General features: G+C 38.8%; 1 protein-coding gene across 1 annotated transcript in view; it reads right to left on the minus strand.

Annotated features, from left to right (window-relative positions):
* The window catches only part of KDM2A (lysine demethylase 2A), a 104,980-nt gene that overhangs the window by 21,308 nt on the left and 61,002 nt on the right, over window positions 1–22,670 (minus strand). The window contains exons 4-12 of the mRNA XM_007171047.3: window positions 21,976–22,054; window positions 21,529–21,575; window positions 16,645–16,823; window positions 10,900–11,006; window positions 10,438–10,531; window positions 9,098–9,251; window positions 8,123–8,238; window positions 4,075–4,201; window positions 1,254–1,648 (exon numbers count right to left, since the gene is read on the minus strand). Coding sequence (XP_007171109.1) covers window positions 1,254–1,648; window positions 4,075–4,201; window positions 8,123–8,238; window positions 9,098–9,251; window positions 10,438–10,531; window positions 10,900–11,006; window positions 16,645–16,823; window positions 21,529–21,575; window positions 21,976–22,054 — 1,298 coding nt within the window. The remainder of the gene's footprint in view (window positions 1–1,253; window positions 1,649–4,074; window positions 4,202–8,122; window positions 8,239–9,097; window positions 9,252–10,437; window positions 10,532–10,899; window positions 11,007–16,644; window positions 16,824–21,528; window positions 21,576–21,975; window positions 22,055–22,670) is intronic.

Below are 22,670 nucleotides of genomic sequence, written 5' to 3' on the forward strand. Positions count from 1 at the left end.
AAAATGTCAATCGAAGAAAGAAAAAATTAAAAAAATTAAAAGTCTAGGTCCTATCCCAGTCTTTGGAATTCTTTCCTGAGGTATCTGGCAGAAGGTAGGGAGCACCTCAGCTGGTTGGTTAGTGGTGGCCAAGGGAAAACTTGAATCAGGAATCAGGAATGGAAAAGATGTACTATGAGATATTTTGCCCATCTTCCTTAAGGTCACTAAAATCATTCCTTATAAATTCTTCTGTGGCTTAAAACAATCTATATGGCAGGTTTGAAAAATAACACTTACTACAAATGGTGAACTAGCTTTCTAATACACATACCCATGCCCTGCATCCAAGACATAATTCCAAACAGTGATTTAAAGACTTTTTGGTGTTCATATTAAAGGTTACTTTTGTGTGTGTGTGTGTGTGTGGCCGCACCGGGTGGCATGTGGGTTCTAAGTTCTCTGACGAGGGATCGAACCCATGTCCCCCTGCAGTGGCAGCGTGGAGTCTTAATCACTAGACCACCAGGGAAGTCCCCAATGTTTATGTATAACGAAAGATTTAATAGAACTCTCTCCAGTTCAGACAGCTCAAATCTGGATTCCTTAAAAATAAGCTCATTTCTTTGAGACCAATACATGAGGGGTGGGCTGGGCTTTGAAGATTACTAATGCTTGGAGACTTACTGAGAAAGAAGAAAAATATACAACAAGAAGAAACTTGATATAGCAATAGGATGAATTATGTTTAAAATGACACTTTTCTCAAAAGTTGCCCCAATGTATTTAAATCTTAATACTAGATAAATTTGAAGCTAAATATGTTAAACATGCTCAACATAACCCAACATTTCTATTTCTTTCCTCTAAATCTGCTTGGGGTAAGACTGCTAGAGATTGTTATTGGCCACTTTTGTTCTGCAATAGGCCTCTTTATCTTAGTGTAACTTAAGTTCAAAGTAACATTTCTTAATACAAACATTTTCTCGGGCTCTTCTTTTTTTTAGGGTCAGCCTGAAATCAGCATTTTTAGGACTAGATTTAAGTCCTAACTGAACGTACAAATGTTAGTATTTTCGTAACAGGGAACTACCTCATTCTAGGAATTGAAACACTGCACAGCCCAAACACACACACACACACACACACACACACAATTAACTTCTTTCTCGCTGAACCAAGACTACCCAAAACTCCCAAATTTTCTCTCAGAATCCAGAAACTGAATGCCCTAGCCAGATCAATAGCTGTCATGCAAAATAACCAACCCTTACCTTTACATCAGCAATGAGAGCATCTTCATCTTCTATCCCTGTAGGGACACATTTCTTGTGCAGTGGCAGAGACTCCAATTTATCTACAAGGCAACGAAGGCCTTCAAGCTCAAAATGGGTCAGATGCACCTGTCGGTCCTTTCTGGGGCTACACTGGGGATCCCATACTTGGCCATTGTGGGAGCCCCGGCTAGAGTCAGAGGATGAGTCCCCAGACAAAGTTTTCTTCAGACTTGGAAGACTTCGGCAGGTTTTGCCCAGTCCATCATAATCCAGGTTAACCCCATTGGCTACAGGGCTAGTGAGGACAGAACGCCTGCTGCTCAAGCGCCGGGGTTCTCGATCTACTGCTTCCTCATCCCCATTTCCAGACTCCAACCCATTTAACTCCAAATCTGCCAGTATGAAGAGAAAATGCAGTAAGAACATGACACATGGCCATGTGATCAACAAGAGAAATAGGTAGTATGGGAGGGGCCCTGAGGTTATAAATGACAAAGCTGTCACATTTTAAAAATGGTCTTCCCTATTCCAACCCATTTGTCCACTGTTGAAAACCATTTACAGGTAAAAATAGGATCCTGAGCTAGCAGGACAACTGAGGTAACAGTCAAGTAGATTTTTAAAAGATTGGGAAGGGTGCAGTCTTTAAACTGTGTGCTAGAAATAAGTTACCTATGAAAAGAGCTGTAAATTAGTTTCAAGTTCAAACTTAATTTGGCTATTATGGGATTTCATTATCTTTTAAAAAAATAGTATGAAGCATATTTAAAAAAGTAGTTTTGTTCAAAGTTTTCACCATAAAATTAAGCTTTGGAATTGAAATCTTAGCAACATGGCTAATAAAACAAAGTGAATATTTTTTAAAAGAAAGATTTTGATAAAACAAAGTGAAAATAAAAGTTTTAATGAAAGAAGAATTTTAAAATGTTAACTGATCTTTTATTATGAAAGTAACACATGTTGACTATTAATAATTTTTTAGAAAATACAGGAAGGTGCAAAGAAGTAAATAAGTCAGCCCATATCTCTCCACCCTTGGATAACAACTCAGTGTGATGTATCTTCTTTCCATCTTTTCCTATACATATGTGTATGACTAAGACTTGATGTATTTTTTTTTTGTAAACCTTATAATTTTATTTATTTATTTATTTATTTTTGGCTGCGTTGGGTCTTCATTGCTGCACGCGGGTTTTTCTCTAGTTGTGGCGAGCGGGGGCTGCTCTTCGTTGCGGTGTGTGGGCGTCTCATTGCAGTGGCTTCTCTTGTTGCCGAGCACGGCTCTAGGGGCGCAGGCTTCAGTAGTTGTGGCACCTGGGCTCAGTAGTTGTGGCTCGTGGGCTCTAGAGGCAGGCTCGGTAGTTGTGGCGCACGGGCTTAGTTGTTCCGTGGCATGTGGGATCTTCCCGGACCAGGGCTCGAACCCGTGTCCCCTGCACTGGCAGGCGGATTCTTAACCACTGTGCCACCAGGGAAGCCCGACTTGATGTATTTTTAAACAAAATTAGGATCATGCTGTATGTACAATTCTGTATCTTGCTTTCATGTATTGGTGAGCATGTTTCCGAAATGCTAAGGCAAAAAGTATCTTGCTTGGATTGAAGACTCTCCATTAAATATATGACCACAGGATACTACAGTGTTGGCTCCTCTTTATTTTTAAGGCATGGAATAGCCTAAAATGTATAACTGAAACTATCTTGACATCCAATAAAATATTTCTCTTGGTAGAAGTTGGGGAAACATTAAAGCACAGATGTTAAGAAAATACATTTTAGAATCTTACCAACATGGTTTAAGCTGTAGCTTTCCCACTTATTAACTCTTAGATCATGAACAAGTTTTTTAATCTCCTTGAACCTTAATGTCCCCATTTGTAAAATATGCACAATAATACCTACACCTCACAGGTAATAATAATAACTTAATGTATATAAGCTGCTTAGTTTGGTGCCTGGAATATAGTAAGAGTAATTATGATGATACGATCCTAGTTTTTATTGTGCCAAAGACCATTCTTTACACAATAAAACATTTTAGACAACTGATTACTCTTTTTTTTTTGGCTGCGCTGTGTGGCTTGCAGGGTCTTAGTTCCCCCACCAGGGACTGAACCTGGGCCACGGCAGTGAACGTGCGGAGTCCTAATCACTGGACCACCAGGGAATTTCCAACTGATTACTTTCGTGAGGAGCTAAGTACTAACAACTCACACAAAGATGAGATCCAGAATATTTCATTTAGCCCTAGTAATTCACATCTGGGTAGGAGGATCAGCTGTAACCAGTGTTCAGCTTCAGTGAATGGATTTGGTACTTCTAAGTAGATAAGTAAAAAAGACAAACTATAAAAACAGAACTACTGGACTTCCCTGGTGGTGCAGTGGTTAAGAATCTGCCTGCCAATGCAGGGGACACGGGTTCGAGCCCTGGTCTGGGAAGATCCCACATGCTGCGGAGCAACTAAGCCTGTGTGCCACAACTACTGAGCCTGCGCTCTAGAGCCCGCAAGCCACAACTACTGAGCCCACGTGCCACAACTACTGAAGCCCGAGTGCCTAGAACCCGTGCTCCACAACAAGACAAGCCACCGCAATGAGAAGCCCGTGCACCGCAACGAAGAGTAGCCCCTGCTCGCCGCAACTAGAGAAAGCCTGCACGCAGCAGTGAAGACCCAACGCAGCCATAAATAAGTAAATTAATTAATTAATTAAAAACAAAGCAAAACAAAACTACTGAGCAACAGCCTACGGAATAGTCCCAGTCTCACCCTCAGTCCTGCAGAGTATCTTGAAAGTTCATGTAGGTGGAACACTTACCCATGCTAAGGGACTCTTTCTGAAATTCCTTAGTTAAGTGGGAACGGTTGGTTATGCAGTACACATAGCGCTCCAACACGTACCAACACATCTCATAGTAGAATGGATAGCGGAACTTATTTGGAACCTATACAGGAAAAAAATAATGAAAAAATCAAGCTGATAACAATTTTCAAGGAAAGAGAGTAACAAACAATCACTGCAATAATTAGCCCAGGAAAAACACTCTCCAATTAACCTGTAAACCTAAGTTGTCATGTGGAGCAAGAACTTAAGTGGATCTGTCAACTTAGAAAATGTTGGTCTTGGGAAATAATCACTGAAGATAAAAGGTACTTGGAAAGACCATTTAGAACTATCAAGAAGCTGTCTTGTTGAGTGGGAAAGCATCAAAAACAAGTTTCGAGACAGAGAGTAAAATGTTAGTAAGACACAATATACTTAATTGAGAAAATTGTTTTAGGGTTCTTAGGATACAAAGGCATACCAACCACTCTTGCCTTTACTATGGTTTTACCCTGAACCAGAAGGCCATGAAACACAGAATATAATGGAAAATCAGGACACGAGATAAAGTTATATGTTTTTATTATGTCCTTACATATATGAAAGTATGATTAGAGATGCATTCTCAAGCTATATCTAGTCTAGGACATAAGACTGAGTACTTCCCCCACTATTAACTCTCAGCTTGCCTGTCTCATACATTGTAGTCTACCAAGATGGTATGTCCACAAATTAGGTTACTACTCCACGTGGCCTAATCAGTTGCTATCTTTAGTCTTCTTTCCAATTCTCCCCAAAAGTAGCATGAAATTATTCCAGCTGAATTATAATAAAAATAATTGCCCTTTAGATCTATCATAGTCAAGGAAATGGCAAATCAGCATGGATCAACGAGTGAGGAAGATCAACCATGGGGACTATCCTAAATACAGGCATAACTCATTTTATTGTGCTTTTGCTTTACTGAGTTTTACAAATTGGAGGTTTGTAGCAACGCTGCACTGTCAAATGACGGTTAGCATTATTTTAGCAATAAAGTATACTTTAATTAAGGTATCTACTTTTTTTTAAGACATAATGCTACTGTACACTAACAGACTACATATAATGTAAACATAACTTTTATATGCACTGGGAAACCAAAAAAATTCATGTGACAGTTTACTGCAATATTCGCTTTATTGCAGTGGTCTGGAACCAACTCTGCCATATCTCTGAGGTATGTCTGTATATTCTGCCCGCCTTCTTTTAGAGAGGCCATCTCTCAAAAGGATAAGGCAAACAATACTCTTAGGATTGTTTTGAATATGTAACTCCTGAAAATGTTCCCACCTCCTTTCAAAGCTCCATGTCAGGCAGTCTTCCCCAATCAAGGAGACCCAGATGGGAGTCCCTTTTCAAAACCCTTCACTAGGTCACAGGGCATCACTGTGGAATGAGGAGATCACTTTCCTCATTGCAAGGCAGGAGACACATGTACTTTTCATTAGCTTTAAAACGCAGAGGCTTCAGGCTCTGAATCTCGGTCTCTTATTGCCACTACATCTTTAACAACTATAAGATGTTTATCCACCCTTATTTGAAAATCAAATTAATTTACTTCTGGTACAGTAGGAGGGAACACAAGAATTAATAGATACTTGATCCCCCCCAAATTAAACATAATATACTGGGTTTCTCTGCTCGCCTTTTAAGTTTTATTAACACTTTTCTGAAAGGTCTTTATTAAAAGTTCAGGACAACCCAAAATTCTAAAACCTCTGGGAGTCTGTTGAGAGTGGAGTAATACTGACAGAAAATAAATAAATAAATAAAATATAAAATGGGCATTAAACTTTTGATTTTTCACTTGGAACTCAAGAGACTGCACTAATAATAGCCAAGACATCACACACCCAAACTGTGCCATTACATTTTACCTACGCTGCTAGACACCACAGAGCACAGCAACTTCTAAGGCTGGGTTAGAATGTTTTTGGAAGAAAAATTTTTAATACTCATTATAAAATTACTGAGCCTTTAAGAGCTATCAATAGAATAATTACCAACAATCAAGTTCAAATAGTATATTTCTACACTGGCATGGCAAAAGTAACCAGAACATTGTCTTAAATTTACAACACTTTATATTTCTTTCCTAAAGCATTCTCTACACATTCTCTTTTAAGTTAAATTCTGTAAGTTTATAGAAGTTAGTAACATAATAAACATATGTCAAGTTGGTATTGGCAATGTAAAAGCTTGGTGTAGAAAGTAAAAAAAAAAAAAAAAAAAAAAAAAAGCTCTGTGTGTACATATGTAGAGGACCCAATGAAATGTTATAGAAACACGGAAGGGTTCCTATTTGGAATGAAAGAATTAAGCCCTTCTTAGGAAAAATGGAATAATATAGCAGTTAGATACTGAAATTTGACATTTTCTGATAAACAAAGTCCAGGAAAATTAGACAGATAAATCAACATCAGTTATTACCAGTTTAACTGTCTGAAGGAAATTTTTCATGCAGAGATAAGGTGCTCATTTTACCTATGCCATTGAATATATATTCTCCCTTTCTTCCCTCAAACTGAGCAAACAATTAAGCTATGGGTATAATAGCTATTTTTAGCCAAAAAAGGGAATGTTTTTTAAAAACATTTTCAGATTGAATCTTACAGCAGTGTAGGTGGTATTACCTCTTAGAATGATTTTGAGTTAAATAAGAGTATTTTACTATGAAATTATGTAATTTTTCTCTTTTGAAACATTTAAACTACTTTTACTGTTACTATAACTTAAAACTTACTAAACTACTTACTGTTTTCTGTAGTTTCATTACTTTTAACAAACAAGCAGAAGTTCACTTCTATAAAATTTATTTAAAAAGCACTGCATCGGGCTTCCCTGGTGGCGCAGTGGTTGGGAGTCTGCCTGCCAATGCAGGGGACACGGGTTCGAGCCCTGGTCTGGGAAGATCCCACATGCCGCGGAGCAATTAAGCCCGTGAGCCACAATTACTGAGCCTGCGTGTCTGGAGCCTGTGCCCCGCAACAAGAGAGGCCGCGATAGTGAGAGGCCCGCGCACCGTGATGAAGAGTGGCCCCCGCTTGCCATAACTAGAGAAAGCCCTCGCACAGAAACGAAGACCCAACACAGCCATAAATAAATAAATAAATAAATAAATAAAATTAAAAAAAAAAAAGAGATGGTTCTCTTTAAAAAAAAAAACAAGGAAAAAAAAAAGCACTGCATCCTCTCAATTCTAACAGGGCAATCCCTATAACTCCAACAATACCAATCTTATATCTAACGTATAGTATAATAGCTCCAACCAGAATAAATGTTTCAAAATAGGCACCAAAATGGTTAACTGATCATGTTCACAGTAAATTGGTCAGTGACTACTCCTTCTAAAAGTTGTGAATTCTTCATTAATTGTTATTTTCTGATTTTTGATTTTGAAAACTTTCAAATCCACCAAAAAGTTTAAAGAGCAGTACCACTAAGACTTCCACAGCGTCTCCAAGATTCACCAGTTGTTAACATATCACATTCTCAATGGCTGGGGTTGGGGTGGGAAGAAAACCTAACTAAGAGAGGGTTTTGTGACATGAGAAACTTATATGAAATCAAATTTCAGTGTCCATAAATAAAATGTTATTTTATTTGAGCCATCCTCACTTATTTAAGTATTTCATTCTACAAGGCAGAGTTAAGTGCTTGTGACAGATACTGTATGGCCCACAAAGCCTAAAATATTTACTATCTGATCCTTTACAAAAAAAGTTTGCCAACTCTTGCCTTAAGGTATCCACTGCATGTAACCTTCCCCCTATATATCCAGAATGGTTTATCAGCTATGTAACATCCTATGGAAAACTGACAAAACAAGACACACAAATCATTTTCTATAGGGCTTAATTCTCTCACAGAACCCCAGTTGAGAAAGGCAGTATACACATTTATATATTAAAGTACAACAGTTTGAGTGTTACATAGTAAGCAGAGTAAAGAAAGATATAAGAAACCTCTTCAAATCCAATTATTACATAGAGTTACTTACCCGTGTCCGATCTTCAATGTTGTATATTTTTAACTGCATGGGGATATTGAAGCTATGCAAAAAATTGCCTCCAAACACTAATGTGTCTGTAGGAGTATACACAGCATGAATCCAGCCTAGAAGAAAGGGAATGGAGGGCAGTGGCTATAAGCACACGTTGTAACATGGCTCTCTCAGAGCATTAGTACAAGACTTCTGGATCACACTTTTTACTCTAATTCTGCCTCTTCACGGCTGGTCAAGTTACTTAATCTCTTGCAGCCCCAATATCCTCTATAAAACCAGGATAAATTATACTTTATATGTGTGGTTGGTAAGCACTGAATGAGAAAGTACATGTGAAGTGTTTATAACAAACTTTCAATAAACGGTGCTTGCATTTTTTGGAGCACCTAATATGAACCAGGCTCAGCACAAGAGAATTTCCATGTATTGTCATTCACTCCTCACAACAAAATAAGATAGGGATTTAAATATTTGACCAAAGTAGTATTAGCAGGTAAATGCATAGTCAGAATTCTAATACAGGTCTGTGACTCCAAAATCTATGCTCCCTCTAAGTACTTATTTTGGAACTTAGTTACCTGATAAAAACTGTTACTGATTTAGCACTCTAGCCTTCACAGCTATCCCTTAGCAGAGTAGGTAGTTCTTAATAGGGGGCTGTTTATCACCTGCAAAACAGGTCTTATCCCTAGGATTCTGAAGAGCTAGGGCTAATGTGGGGCTCAAACATGTAGATCTGAAAAGCCGCCACTGGCAATTCTGATACATACTCTTAGTGGAAAATCATAGACTTTAAAAAAGAAGATAAATTCTTAGCATCTACTCAGTAATGACAAGAAAGAACACGCCATTGTTTTCTGCCCACTCCAGCATCATAACCATTCTTGGTGTTGGTGGTAATCTATCAATTTATTTTTAAGAAAAGAAAGTGGCTAGAGTAGACAACCCACTTTTTTGCATCTTGCTTACCTGAGGGAATGACGAAGGTATAGCCCTGCTTGAGCTCAATGCGCTGGCAATCTGACACCCGGTCACCCAGAAAGATGTCTCCCTGTTTCCCTGACAGCAGCCAATTCTCGTACAGCTCCAGGTTGTGGGCTGTAGGGGGGATGAGCCAGAAGACCTGTGAGTTAAAAAACTTCAGTCTGTTAACAGCCATTGACATGACCCAGTCGTCTCCCTCAACTGATAAACAGGTACAAACTTAAGACCAACAGGTAGAAGAGAAACAAGCAATCCTCCCAGCCTACAGAACTTGACCATTTGGGAAATTCTAGAGGCCTCAAGGAAGTAAACCTTTTTTGTCCTCCACTTGATCAAACAGCATTAGGGCTTCCCTGGGGTTTGATTGTAGAACCCGGAACCTATACAGGACTCAGAGAGAAGGAGGGCATTTAGCTTGTCACCTAGGCAGTCCCTTATTTGCCCCTGGCTGGCTGGCCTAAATGGTCCTAAGAAGCATAGTTAGTTAGGTGCACTACCTCCAAAACACAGGCCTGAGTTGCTTTATTCCAAGGTAGTAACCAAGACTGAAAGGACAGAACTTAAGATACCACTTAAATGGATCCAAAGTAAACAAAATGACTCTGGATTTGGAGGTACAGCTGTTCTAGATTCGGCCCTCATATTTTAAAAGCATCATCTGTTTTCATTCCAGTTCTACTTTTCTCTCACAAATGCTTTCACTTCTTACGAGAAAAAAGGGTAATGATAAGAGTGTAATACTATAAACCTCTGATATTAATTCTACATTTCCATTCTTGCACAGCATTCAGAAGCATTCTGAGAAGCTGGAACAAAGGTCTCTATGAATGAGGATAATCTTTCAAAATCTATTTATATCCTCTGACAGGACTTAAAGGCTTCCTATGGCTACATTTCAGACCAATGCCTCTATATAGGGAAAAGTGGTTTGGATCCCAATTTGCTGATTTCATTGTGAATCTACCCACAATTTGTGTTCCCTTCTACTACTTTATTACACTTTCATGTAGAGAAATTATCTTGTCCTCCTAAAACCAGTTCCTTGCCTTCATTTGGAGAATTCTGTTTTGGGAATCTAGAAACAGGACCATTGAGGTTTACTAAGTAGTGGTGCCAATACTGGTAAAATAAGAATGGACTAGATGAATACTAATTCCTACTGGACTCTAGCCAAGAAGGTCAACTTAATCTACAATTCTCTCCAGATACGAGTGGGGACAATCCCCTAATAGACTCGTTTCCAGGGTATATGAAGCATGCAGGAACTGAAGGAAACTCATATAACCAGCTTCAGATTCCAACCCCCATCACAACTATGACCGTACCTTTCCCCCTTGATGGATGTGATACCAAACAGAGGTACCACCAAAGTCCACATGGAAGTCAGTATAGCAGCCTCGAACACTCATCAGACAGTACCTGACCCAAAAAAAGCAGTAGCATTAGTGCACTGATGAGAAAAAGAGGACTTTTCCCACCACAATGCCACACTCTCCCCTTGTGTACTCCACTCCCTCTATTTTCCACCTAATAAACTCCAGTCGGTGAGAGGAATGCAATCTCAAGCCATCATATTATCAGAAGATACTTTTTTTTGTCTTTATGTCATCATGGGCTATGGTACTCTTACATACACTCTTCCCTTTGGAACTAAAGTCTACTCTTTAAATAATTCACCTTTTTGATCACTTGGGACCCAGAGCAAGGTTCCGAAGGGAGGAACCATTTCTTGCTATCACTTTGGTCTCCCACAGCACACTGAGGAAAATGCAGGGTAAGCCACTTACTTCTGCACTTTAGGGTACTGCATCTCCAAGATGGCATTTGTTGACTCAGTCTGACTTTCTTTCAAATGCCTTGGCCACATATTGTCTACCCAGTCAATGAAATCCACCTTTAAAAAGGAGGAGGAACATTTAGGCTTCAAAGGAAGGGTTGGGATTAAAGAGAATTCTAAAGTCAAGAAAAATAGAAATTCTCAAAACACACACTGAAAGACTACAATTTAATTTTAAGCAAACAAATAATATGTTGGTGAATCTTAGGATCAATAGGCAAACATTCTAGAAATAATTATTAAGTGAAAATAAAGACTAATGGTTCCATCAGCATGATCATAAAAGTAGCACTAATCAAAACAAAGTCATTAAATGATGCAGTAGTATCCAACCAAGCCCTCTCTTCTGTGTCAGTACTGGTATAATCAGCTGTAATGTTTTTTTTTTTTTTTGGTCCAATAAAAGGCACTGTCTGGAAGGTACCTATAAACTTACCAAAAGATATAAATACTGTTAGAGCAGCTAAGATATCATTTAAGAAAGAAAGAGAAGGGCTTCCCTGGTGGCGCAGTGGTTGAGAGTCTGCCTGCCAATGCAGGGGACACGGGTTCGAGCCCTGGTCTGGGAAGATCCCACATACCACGGAGCAACTGGGCCCATGAGCCACAATTACTGAGCCTGTGCGTCTGGAGCCTGTGCTCCGCAACAAGAGAGGCCGCGATGGTGAGAGGCCCGCGCACCGCGATGAAGAGTGGTCCCCACTTGCCGCAACTAGAGAAAGCCCTCGCGCAGAAACGAAGACTCAACACAGTCATAAATAAATAAATAAATAAATAAAAGAACATGAATTTCTTTAAAAAAAAAAAAAAAAGAAAGAAAGAGAAGAGAAAAGAAAAAAGAAGAGGAGAGAAGTATAATCAGCTGTATTTTTTTGAATCTGCCTTACAATGCAGGGGACGTGGGTTCAATCCCTGGTCAGGGAACTAAGATCCCACATGCCGTGGGGCAACTAAGCCCGTGTGCCACAACTACTGAGCTCCTGCGCCTCAACTAGAGAGCCCGCGTGCCACAAACAACAGAGCCCACGCGCTCTGGAGGCCATGTGCCACAACTAGAAAGAGAAAACCCGCATACCACAATTAGAGAGAAGCCCGCGCACCACAACGAAGAGCCCACATGCTGCAACGAATGATCCTGCGTGCCTCAACAAAGACCTGATGCAGCCAAAAATTAATAAATAATAAATAAATCTAAAAAAATAAAATCATTAAAAAAAATGGTTAAGATAATAAATTTAAAAGAAAAAGAAAGAAAAAGGGAGGGGAGGGGAGGGGAGAAGAGGGGAGGGGAAGGGAGGGGAGGGGAGGGGGGAGGGGAGGAGAAAAGAATTCCAGTAGGGGTTTGTAGCTTGCATGAGCAATGTGCTATAGAATCTACTGGGTTAGGAATCAGAAGTTCCAGGCCTATCTTGTTTTCTGAAGATCATATGTGAGCCTCTGGAACTTATCTGTAAAATAAGGATAATTACCACAAAGGAATATTGTGAGGATTACATGTAAATACATGTTAAAATTTTTTTGAAATAATGTCATCAGAGTTTAGGAATCTGTTTGGCCGCACCATGCGGCACGGGGAACTTTCCTGACCAGGGATCGAACCCATGCCCCCTGCAGTAGAAGTGCGGAGTCTTAATCACTGGACCTCCAAGGGAAGTCCAGGAATCTGTTTTAAATATTGGGTTGGCCAAAAAGTCCGTTTAGGTTTTCCGTAACATCGTACAGAAAAACCCGAACGAACTTTTTGGCCAACCCAATATGTGCTGAAAGAAATGAGAAAACAGTATGAACTTATTTAAACACTTTACACAGAATTGTAACGTGCCCTGTACCTTCAAATGACTGCACCCAACCACTGAACTCGAAGAAACAGTCTTAGGTAGATAAAGTGTGAGTCAAATAACCATGGATTCAGCATAGCACTGGTGTTCCAATTATCTAACTTATGGCTATAAAAAACATGTACCTGGTAAGCTTTACAACTTATGTATGTATACATTTGATCATTTATTTCCTTACAACATAGATCTAGATAAATGCATACAATCTGTGCGTAATCATATGAGGCAAATGTCCAGTGGACACTCAGATGTAAACTGTGGGAGAGTGTGGAAGGGGTCACCGATGATATGCAAGGTTGTTTTTTTTAAAAAAATATTTATTTATTTATTTGGCTGTGCTGGGTCTTAGTCGCAGCATGCAGGATCTTCAGTTGCAGCATGTGGGACTAGTTCCCTGACCAGGGATCAAACCCAGGCCCCCTACATAGGGAGCACGGTGTCTTGACCGCTGGACCACCAGGGAAGTCCCAATATGCAAGTTTAAATAAGCAAGATGAGGAACAACTATGAAGGTTAACTTGCTGCCCCATTTCAAAGAATTTCCACTCAGGGATCCAACAGTTTTAACCAAGCAGCCACTGGGCCTAAGAACACTGAATGAGCCCCAGATTCTTCTTTCAATCAAACAAAATCTACTTTCTGCTCTCTTAATGTAGTGGCTAGTTTTCTTCCATCTCCTGGTACTGTACTTTGGAAAGCCTTTAACAGAATAAAGAAAAACTGTGACTTGCTCAATATACTCACTATAAGTTCTTATATCTGGATAGGGAGAGGAAAAGTTAGGAACACATGAGCATTTTTTGTCAAGTGTTCACTCAGAGATAGATGAACTTCTCTGGCTAGAATTTCTCACCTGCAGCAATAAGTCACTCTCTGGCCTCCCTTTATTTGATATTATTGGGTATTATCTGACTATCAAGAGAATATTATGGTAAGGTGTTCATACTTTTTTCTTAGGTTAATCTTTAGGCTCTGGATAGGCCTTTTGCTAAATGGCCTCATCCATATGATAGCAAGTCTCCAGCAGGGATAATCAGTTTCTACCTGTCCCGTACTAATACAGGGCCAAACTGGCAAGAAGTGCAATACCTAAGACATAATCTATTCATACACTGTGCAAAAACAGCTCATGGCCTTCCACGAACTAATTTCCCCATCACCAAACAAATCTGCACATTACATCTGCTGCTATTTTTCATCTACTTCTCAGTTACTGCTGGGATGACGGCAGAAATCACCTCTCTCTCTTCACTCGAGAATCCCACTTTATGCTACCACCCACAATGGGCACTTAAAAGTTGCCCACCTTGGGCTCCCCTGGTGGTGCAGTGGTTGAGAATCCGCCTGCCAATGCAGGTGACATGGGTTCGAGCCCTGGTCCAGGAAGATCCCACATGCCGCGGAGCAACTAAGCCCATGTGCCACAACTACTGATCCTGTGTTCTAGAGCCTGCGAGCCACAACTACTGAGACCGCGTGCTGCAACTACTGAAGCCTGTGTGCCTAGAGCCCATGCTCCGCAACAAGAGAAGCCACCACAATGAGAAGCCCGTGCGCCACAAGGAAGAGTAGCCCTCGCTTGCCGCAATTAGAGAAAGCCTGTGCACAGCAACAAAGACCCAACACAGCCAAAAATAAATAAATAAAATAAATAAATTTATTTAAAAAAAAGTTGCCCACCTTACTTTCCCTGCACCTACTTTTGCACATATTATTCTTCCTGCCTGGGATTCTGGTCTTCCTTCTCTTTGCCTCATTTTTTCTTTCATGTCAAGCCTAGGTACCGCTTCCTCCAAAAAACTTCGCCCAATTCTCCTCCAGTTTAGGTTAGGTGGGTCCTTCCTACTGGCTCCCACAACATTCCGTACTTATTCACTTTTGAAGCACTTACCACATTGTAATTTCTATAAATGCCAATTCTCTGGTCTTTCTTACCCATGAGACTCTAAGCATTTTGAGGACAAGAATGATCTTGTTCTCCACTGTACCTCTAGCACCTAAGCACAGCACTTAGCATGTAACAGGCACTTAAACCAATAAGCTCACTCTGAAGGTGTGAAGATCATAGTGAACAAGAAATTATGTAATTTATGTAAAAGATTACTACATGAATGAATACATTTGTCAAAACTCACTGAAATGTACCCTTAAAATGGGTACACTTTATTGTATATCAATTGTACCTCAATAAAGTTGGTTTTTTATTAAGCATTATTGAGATATATTAGAAAAGACCTAGATAAATGGAGGGATATACCTTGGGGGAAAATACCCTAGTAAATAAATAACACCCTAGTAGATTAAGAATGTTGCTGCTTACATAGCAAGGTCATAAAAAGCTTGCTTCCTTTTAGGAGGTGCCTTTGGTAATAATAGCTCACTCAATCTTTTCTGGACTTGTTTTAGGTCTCTAGAAGATACTGGTGCACTGTTCTCTGCCCTCTAGAAATTTTCTATTTCTGAGCTCTTCCATGGGTTCTATTCCTCCATTTAATGGTGGAGTACTTTTCTAATTTTTATAAAATGATGTAGCATTTTTATCATTAAAACTAGGGGCAAAATGAATAAATTAAGGATGTTACAAAGAAGGCTTCATGTGTGAATAACACATTTCTAAATTTTAAGAATGGAAAAGTATAATCCAGGCCAAGTTTTACTTTCACAGCTACAATCTTACTACTCTTAAATTGAAATTCTAAAAATATTAAGGAACACATTTATAAACAATGTTATTATGATTCTTACTATCTCTCTTATTGAATTCTTTATTTATTAAGTTCACCTTGTTAGGCTAATAACAAGGCTAAATTCTAACCACCTGTCTTCCTGTATTTCCACATGACCAAACAAATGACAATTAATATAAAAAGGATTTTTGTCATTTTAGGGGGGAAAAGTTTTCTTGAGAAATTCTGTATTTGTTGTAGCACCTCCAATAACAAGAAACAATGACAAAAGTTATACTGTCTCTTCACATAACACTGACAACATTTTCCCTTTGGTCTGTACATACCAATGTGTTAGTGATAAAAACAATGCAACTAACTAGTAAGTTGAAGGTTATGTATGTATATAAATGTATATATAAAACAGTATTATAACCAATTAATACCACATTTCAACTTTGAAAGTCAAAGGGTACAATTAGGATAATTTAAATGGAGATAGGATAAAACACTGATTACTTGACTTCGAAAAAAATGTACATTTTTTCCATTAGTACATTCCAAATTCCACCGTTCCAGGTGGAATACTTGACTCAAGTGAGTTCTGAGACAGGAACAAAAGTGGTCGAAAAATGACTAGGTATATTTTAAAAGTGAAACCAATCCCACTTAGGGAAATGAGTGTTCTCAGCATCCTGTAGACAGCCACTTTCATAAGAGATGGGTTAAATCAGTATCTACCTCAGGAAAGTTAAGCATCAAAAACTAACTTCCCCTCGGGATGGGTTGTCAATTTATTGCTACTAGTCATCCAACAGAATCTACTCAAGAAACCATCTCATACAATCACCTGGCTCTAAATCAGTTTTCTCCCAAGCATCTCTGCAAGTATAAACCTATAGGATAGAAATTTATTAGGCAAACTTCCTATTCACAGTTCTTATCAGAATGAATTTAAGACTTTTCTCCATTACATGCAAAGGCCAATGTTCTTAAATTATCAGAATGGCCTCTCCCTATCAAAAACTAAGTGATGTTGGAAAATGATGAACCTTCTAAAAATACAAGTTATTCTTATCAAATTGTCTTATTCATCCTTATCCTGGTATGTTTAAGAAGTTATAAATTCTCCCAGTGTATAATCAACCCTCTTGGTGACAAAGACAATGTGGAGAAAATGATTAGACTAACCGTGGAGGGCCGCTGCACCATGTTCTCCAGCCTGGTGTGGCTAAACTCTAGGCTGATGACATTATAGAGTTTTTCTCGCTCCTCTTCTGGGGTCTCATAGTAGCGTGTCCACTGAGCCATGGTCATTTCAATGCCTTTCTGTGTGTTCACATCCATGACATCCACCATCCGACGACTCCCTGCCATGAAAGATGCATTGATCATCTCTACTGAGCCACTAATATCCTTAAATATATTAAGAATATAAGACACAAGTGAAAGTAAACAAACTATCCTTTCTTCTTTACAGTGTTCACTAATAGACAGGCTATAGCTATCACTTTCAAGGAAATCAACAGAAAATCAAATCATAAAGAATGACAAAGACAATGGTTAATATTAAAAACAACAATCACTCCCTATGGCATGTTTACTATATGGTCAGGCATTGAATCTTATATTCAATATCTCACTCAATCCTAACAATTCTAAATACTAAGTACCATTCATAGATGAGAAATTTCATTCATTCCATAAATATTTACTGAATGATAAAGACATCTTAATGGATACAAAGATGTGCATCAGATTCTCAACCAACTATAACAACCACAACAAAAAGCAGAATGTCACAGAGGCAGCATAAAATAGCAGGGGGGAGAAAACAATAGCCTCAGAGCCAGAGACCCAAGTTTAAACCTCAGCTCTAATATTACTTAGGCAAGTTATTTAACTTCTCTGAACCTTAATATCTTCTTCTGTAACTTGGGAATAATATCACCTTGTGGGCCATTGTGAGGATTTAGTCAATGAGGTAAATAAAATGTCTGACACAAAAAAGGTGCTCAGTTAAACAGCAGTAAAAATAAAAGAAAAATTAAAAAAAAAATTTTTTTTAAACTAGACTGACCAGAGAAGGATTTTAGAAAAAGGGGCGGGGGGGACTTCCCTGGTGGTCCAGTGGTTAAGAATCTGCCTTCCAATGCAGGGGACACAGGTTCGATCCCTGGTCGGAGAAGTAAGATCCCACATGCCGCAGAGCAACTAAGCCCGCGTGCCGCAACTACTGAGCCTGCGCACTCTAGAGCCCACGCGCCACAACTAGAGAGAAGCCCGCGCTCCGTAATGAAGAGCCTGAGCGCTGCAACGAAGATCCCGCACTCCACAACTAAGACCTGATGCAGCCAAATAAATAAATTTAAAAAAAGAAAAAAAGGAAGGGGAAGAAGAAACATTTGAGTTGAGCCTGGAGGAATAAATAGAATTTCAACAAGATTCAACAGAGAGAATTCCAAGCAGAAGCAACAGCATAAGAGAAGATATGGAGAGGCAGTACACCTAAAAAGTTAAGAAATTGGTGGTCAAGGAGGGGAGAGAGAGAATAAAAAGTTGCCCCTGAAATATTAAGAATACTGTTCAATTTGTAAGAAACTAACAAACACCTACTATATATACCTGGCTTGGTGGATATACCAAGTAGTGTTAGGACCTGGTCCCCTGCCTCAAGGAGTTTATAGTCTAGTTAGAGATAAGACATAATAGGCAAGAGGACAAGAATATGGCCATAATGAAGCAGATATGGCAGAATACACATAAAAAGATAACTGATAATGTAAGACAACGGATTGAACCTACTCTTCATTATTTGGAAGAAAAGGCAAACACTAAATCAAAACTGTCTTGAAATACCACTTCACACCCACTAGGATGGCCACAATTTAAATTTTTTGAAAAAGGGAAAATAACAAGGGCTGGCAAGGGTGCAGAGAAATCAGACTGTGCTGGCAGGAATGTACAATGGTGCAGGTGCTATGGGAACACTTTGGTAGCTCCTCCATAAATTACGCAGAGAATGACCACATGATCCAGCAATTCTACTCCTAGGTATACATCCAAAGGAATCAAATGCAAGTGTTCAAACAAAAACTTACATATGAATGTTCTTAGCTGCTCTAAATCACAACAGCAAAAAGGTGGAAATAACCCAAATGTCCATCAACAGATGAATCGATTTACAAAGTGTGGTGGGACTGCCCTGGTGGCGCAGTGTTTAAGACTCTGTGCTCCCAATGCAGGGGGCCCGGGTTTGATCCCTGGTCAGGGAACTAGATCCCACATGCATGCCACAACTAAGGAGCCTGCATGCTGCAACTAAGACCTGGTGCAACCAAATAAATAAATGAAAAACTAAGGAATTAAAAACAAAACCAAAAACAAAGTGTGGTATACCCATACAATGAATGGATTATTCAACCATAAAAGGGAATGAAGTACTGTTATACGCTACAACATAGATAAACCTAAAAAACATTATGCTAAGTGAAAGAAGCCATACACAAAAGGCTGCATATTTTATCATTCCATTTACATGAAATATCCAAAATAGGCAAATCTACAGAGACAGAAAGTAGATTAGTGGTTGCCAGGGCCTGAGGGAAGGAGAGAACAGGGAATGACTACTTAATGGGCATGGAGTTTCTGTTAGGGGTGATGAAAAAGTTCTGGAAGTAGGTATTAGTGATGGTTGCACACTGTGAATATACTTAATGCCACTAAGTTGGATACTTTAAAATTATTACAATGATAAATTTTAGCTTATTTGTATTTTACCATAATTTAAAAAAAAATTAAAAGTGAATGCTTTCCTTTAGAAATGTAGATAAGGCAAACACAGTTCCACTCTGCCAATGCTACCAGAGCACTCAGATAAAATAATGACAGTCATAGTAATAGCTAACTTTCACTGAGCACATACTATGTGCCAGACACTGTTCTTCACATTTAAGTAACTTGCTCAAGGTTACACAGGTAGTAATTAGTGGAGCTGGGATTTGAAACCAGCCAGTTTTGTTTGAGTCCACACTTTAAAATCAATATATCCCATTATATAAAGTTTACACAATAGAACACGTGTACTATCTTTTGGGGACATGAACTGACACTGGAGATGTAACATTCTACTTTAGGTAGAAAAGAAGAATGGATCAGCCAAAGTACATTTAGTAATAATGGGTTATTGTAATCACCAATATGTTGTTCACTGCATTTTAACAATCATCATTTGAAATTTCTGATAAGTCTGTCAGTTTAAATATAATCACTGCTTTATTTTAAATCACAACAAAGATATCTGAGACCATCCACAGGTCTATTTGGAAAATATAAGGTTAGGAAGGGCTCTAAAGACCATTATTAGCAGAAAACATATTGAGGACATGAGAAAGTGATAAGTGAGAAGGAATGCAAAAGAAGGCTAGTGAGTGAATCAGTCCTTATAGCTGTATAGCTCAGAAATTTGGATACTGTAAGTCTATGACAGGATCTAGAAGTCTATATTTTTAACAAGTATCACAGATGCTGCAGGTCATCTGTGGACCACAAACCCCTAAGAATGCCTGACCAATAGAGAAAAGCTGTGGTGGTCCATTAACTTGTGGATCCAAGAAATTACTTCCTGGAGGTCCATTAGGAAAAAAAAGTCAAGCGATGGACCGATAAGAACTCAAGTACTAGGTTTTCCGAGGCCCCCTGAGAACCCTGCCTTGTGAAGAGCAGGAAAGCATTTTAATTACTAAACAGATTTACTGAGTATCTACTATACTCCAGAGACTGTGCTAAGTAATAGGAAATACATAGTGACAGGCAGATAGCTGGAATCTAACATAGAAACAGGTAGGGGAGTGAAAAATACAGGGAATTAGAGAAACTTCCTCTACCTAGGACATTTATCTCTTGGATAAACGGAAGTTATCCAGCTGTCTAAAAAGAGCCCTCAAGTGGCCAAGAGACAGTACTGCAATACTTAATTTCAAAGGGAGAGACTGCACTGGAGCTTCAGCATAGAGGACAAAACATAATAGAAGTTGTAGTGTTAGGCAGAAAGCATCTGAAAACTTCTTTTGTTTCATGTCCTGCCAGAAACATTTCTAAAATATTTTAATCCACTCTACTGCCTTATCATGTATAGGAGAATAACCATCTCTGAATTCCTAAGGATCCTGGCACATCTCAGGGCCGCACTGAACACCAATGATCTGCAAAAAATTGACCAAACCCTTACTGACCCCAGGAAGTTTTCTTCTTTAATTAGACTGTTCTAATTTGCTTTTTCTCTCTAAGCTTTCAATATAATGAAATACAAATCTGGGACTTCCCTGGTGGTCCGGTGGTTAAGAATCTGCCTTCCAATGCAGGGGATGAGGGTTCGATCCCTGGTCGGGGAACTAGGATCCCACATACCATGGGGCAACTAAGCCTGCACACTGCAACTACAGAGCCCACGTGCCACAGCTAGAGAAGCCCGCACACCGCAACGAATACCCAGTGCAGCCAAAAAAAAAAAAAAGAAGAAAGAAAAGAAATACAATTCTGATTAAGACTCAAGTTAACCAATCACTGATGAAGAGAAATTTTAATGAATCTACTTCTCAGCTTACAAAGTTTCAAACCTTAGCCAAGTTACCAAATGTAGCATTGGTGAAAATTTCCTGGAAATTTCTCCATGGCTTTTAGGGAAAGGAAGAGAATTATAAATGAAGTTTCATTCTTGGCTCAGAGATATAAAATTTCACTTTTGAAATTTTGCCCTGGAAGGTAGGCTCTTCATGGAGAGAAGGAAGGATGCACAATGATAAAAATAGTAGGTAGGAAAGAAGCAGATGTTCAGATGTTGTATGTCTAATGAGTAGTACTAAATGAAGCAACTTCTATAACTGCCTTTGAGAAAATCCTCAGTTGCTAAACAGTAGTTTCTAATCAAGAAACTATTTCAAGTAGTATATACTTCAATCAAATATATAGTTCAATGTTCCTAAGCCTTAAATCTCAGTAAGAGATTTAAGACTCAGTTGTAAATCTTAGATCTTTGCCTCAAAGACACTCAAAGGCCTCAAGTTTAATACTTACCCACACACATTTTGACATCATTCACAGTGAAGTCTGGATCTGGCATCCTATGAAACAAACACTAGTAAGTATAATGGGAAGCACAACTACTCTAGTCAGGTGAGTTTTTTCTTAAAGAACTAAGAACTCCCCAGTCAAGACATATCAATCTTCATATTGAGGATTAAAATATATTTTAAATATAAATGTATATATATGTACACATATACATAAGAAAAAAGAATATATGAGAAAAGGTTAATAGGGATTATATCAGGGTGGTAGATTTTAGGAAATTTAAATTTATTTTCTTTATAGCTCATCTATATTTTCTCACTTACCTATAACAACACACTTCTAGATATTTTCAATGATCTATGCCTTGGATTATCAATACTGCATTGTCTATAGCCCTGGGTGTAACGTGGCCATTTTGCAACCACATCCAATCAAACAGCAAACACTTACTTTATTCCAAGTCCATCGGAGTTCTTGAAAATCAGAGGGTCTCTTAAGCCACCCCGCTGGATATACTCTACATTAAAATCTGTCACCATAGGAAAACAATTGTTAGAAAGGCAAAAGGTTTAGCTGGAAAAAGACAAAAGGACCATAAAAAGGATCCTAAGTAATAAAGTAGAGATGGTATTTGCTATTTCTGTGTATACAGTTTTGCTGTTAGATAATACATGCTTGTTATGAAGAAGCATCTCCTAAGGTATAGGGAGAGCACACTGAGAAGCAGGGCTCAAGGGGTTTGCTAAATCTTTACTTCCACAGTAATTCAGAATTTAACCAATAGGGGATAGTACTATTGAGTCATCTCATAAATCCTAAGCAGAAATCATCACCCTGTCACTTAGTAGCCTAAATATGTAACTCTGTCCACTACAATACATACCATGACATCCTTGTCAGTTTGCCAAGGAACAAAGCTGCATGATACACATGGAGCTCAGTTTTGGTGGGGCAGGTACATGCATAAAAGGATTTTTATTATACTATTCTTAATTAAACCCAAACCAAGGGATGGGAGAAGAAGGAAAAGGCCTTTAGGGGAAAATTCCAACATTCTTGCCCTAATAAACGCTTGCTTTTTCCAATATAGCAGAGAATGACTCACAGGGTGGGAGGACTGGGGTGGGGCGTGTGTGCATGAGTGG

This window comes from Balaenoptera acutorostrata, chromosome 9 (assembly GCF_949987535.1).
Source record: "Balaenoptera acutorostrata chromosome 9, mBalAcu1.1, whole genome shotgun sequence".
Lineage (NCBI taxonomy): Eukaryota > Metazoa > Chordata > Mammalia > Artiodactyla > Balaenopteridae > Balaenoptera > Balaenoptera acutorostrata.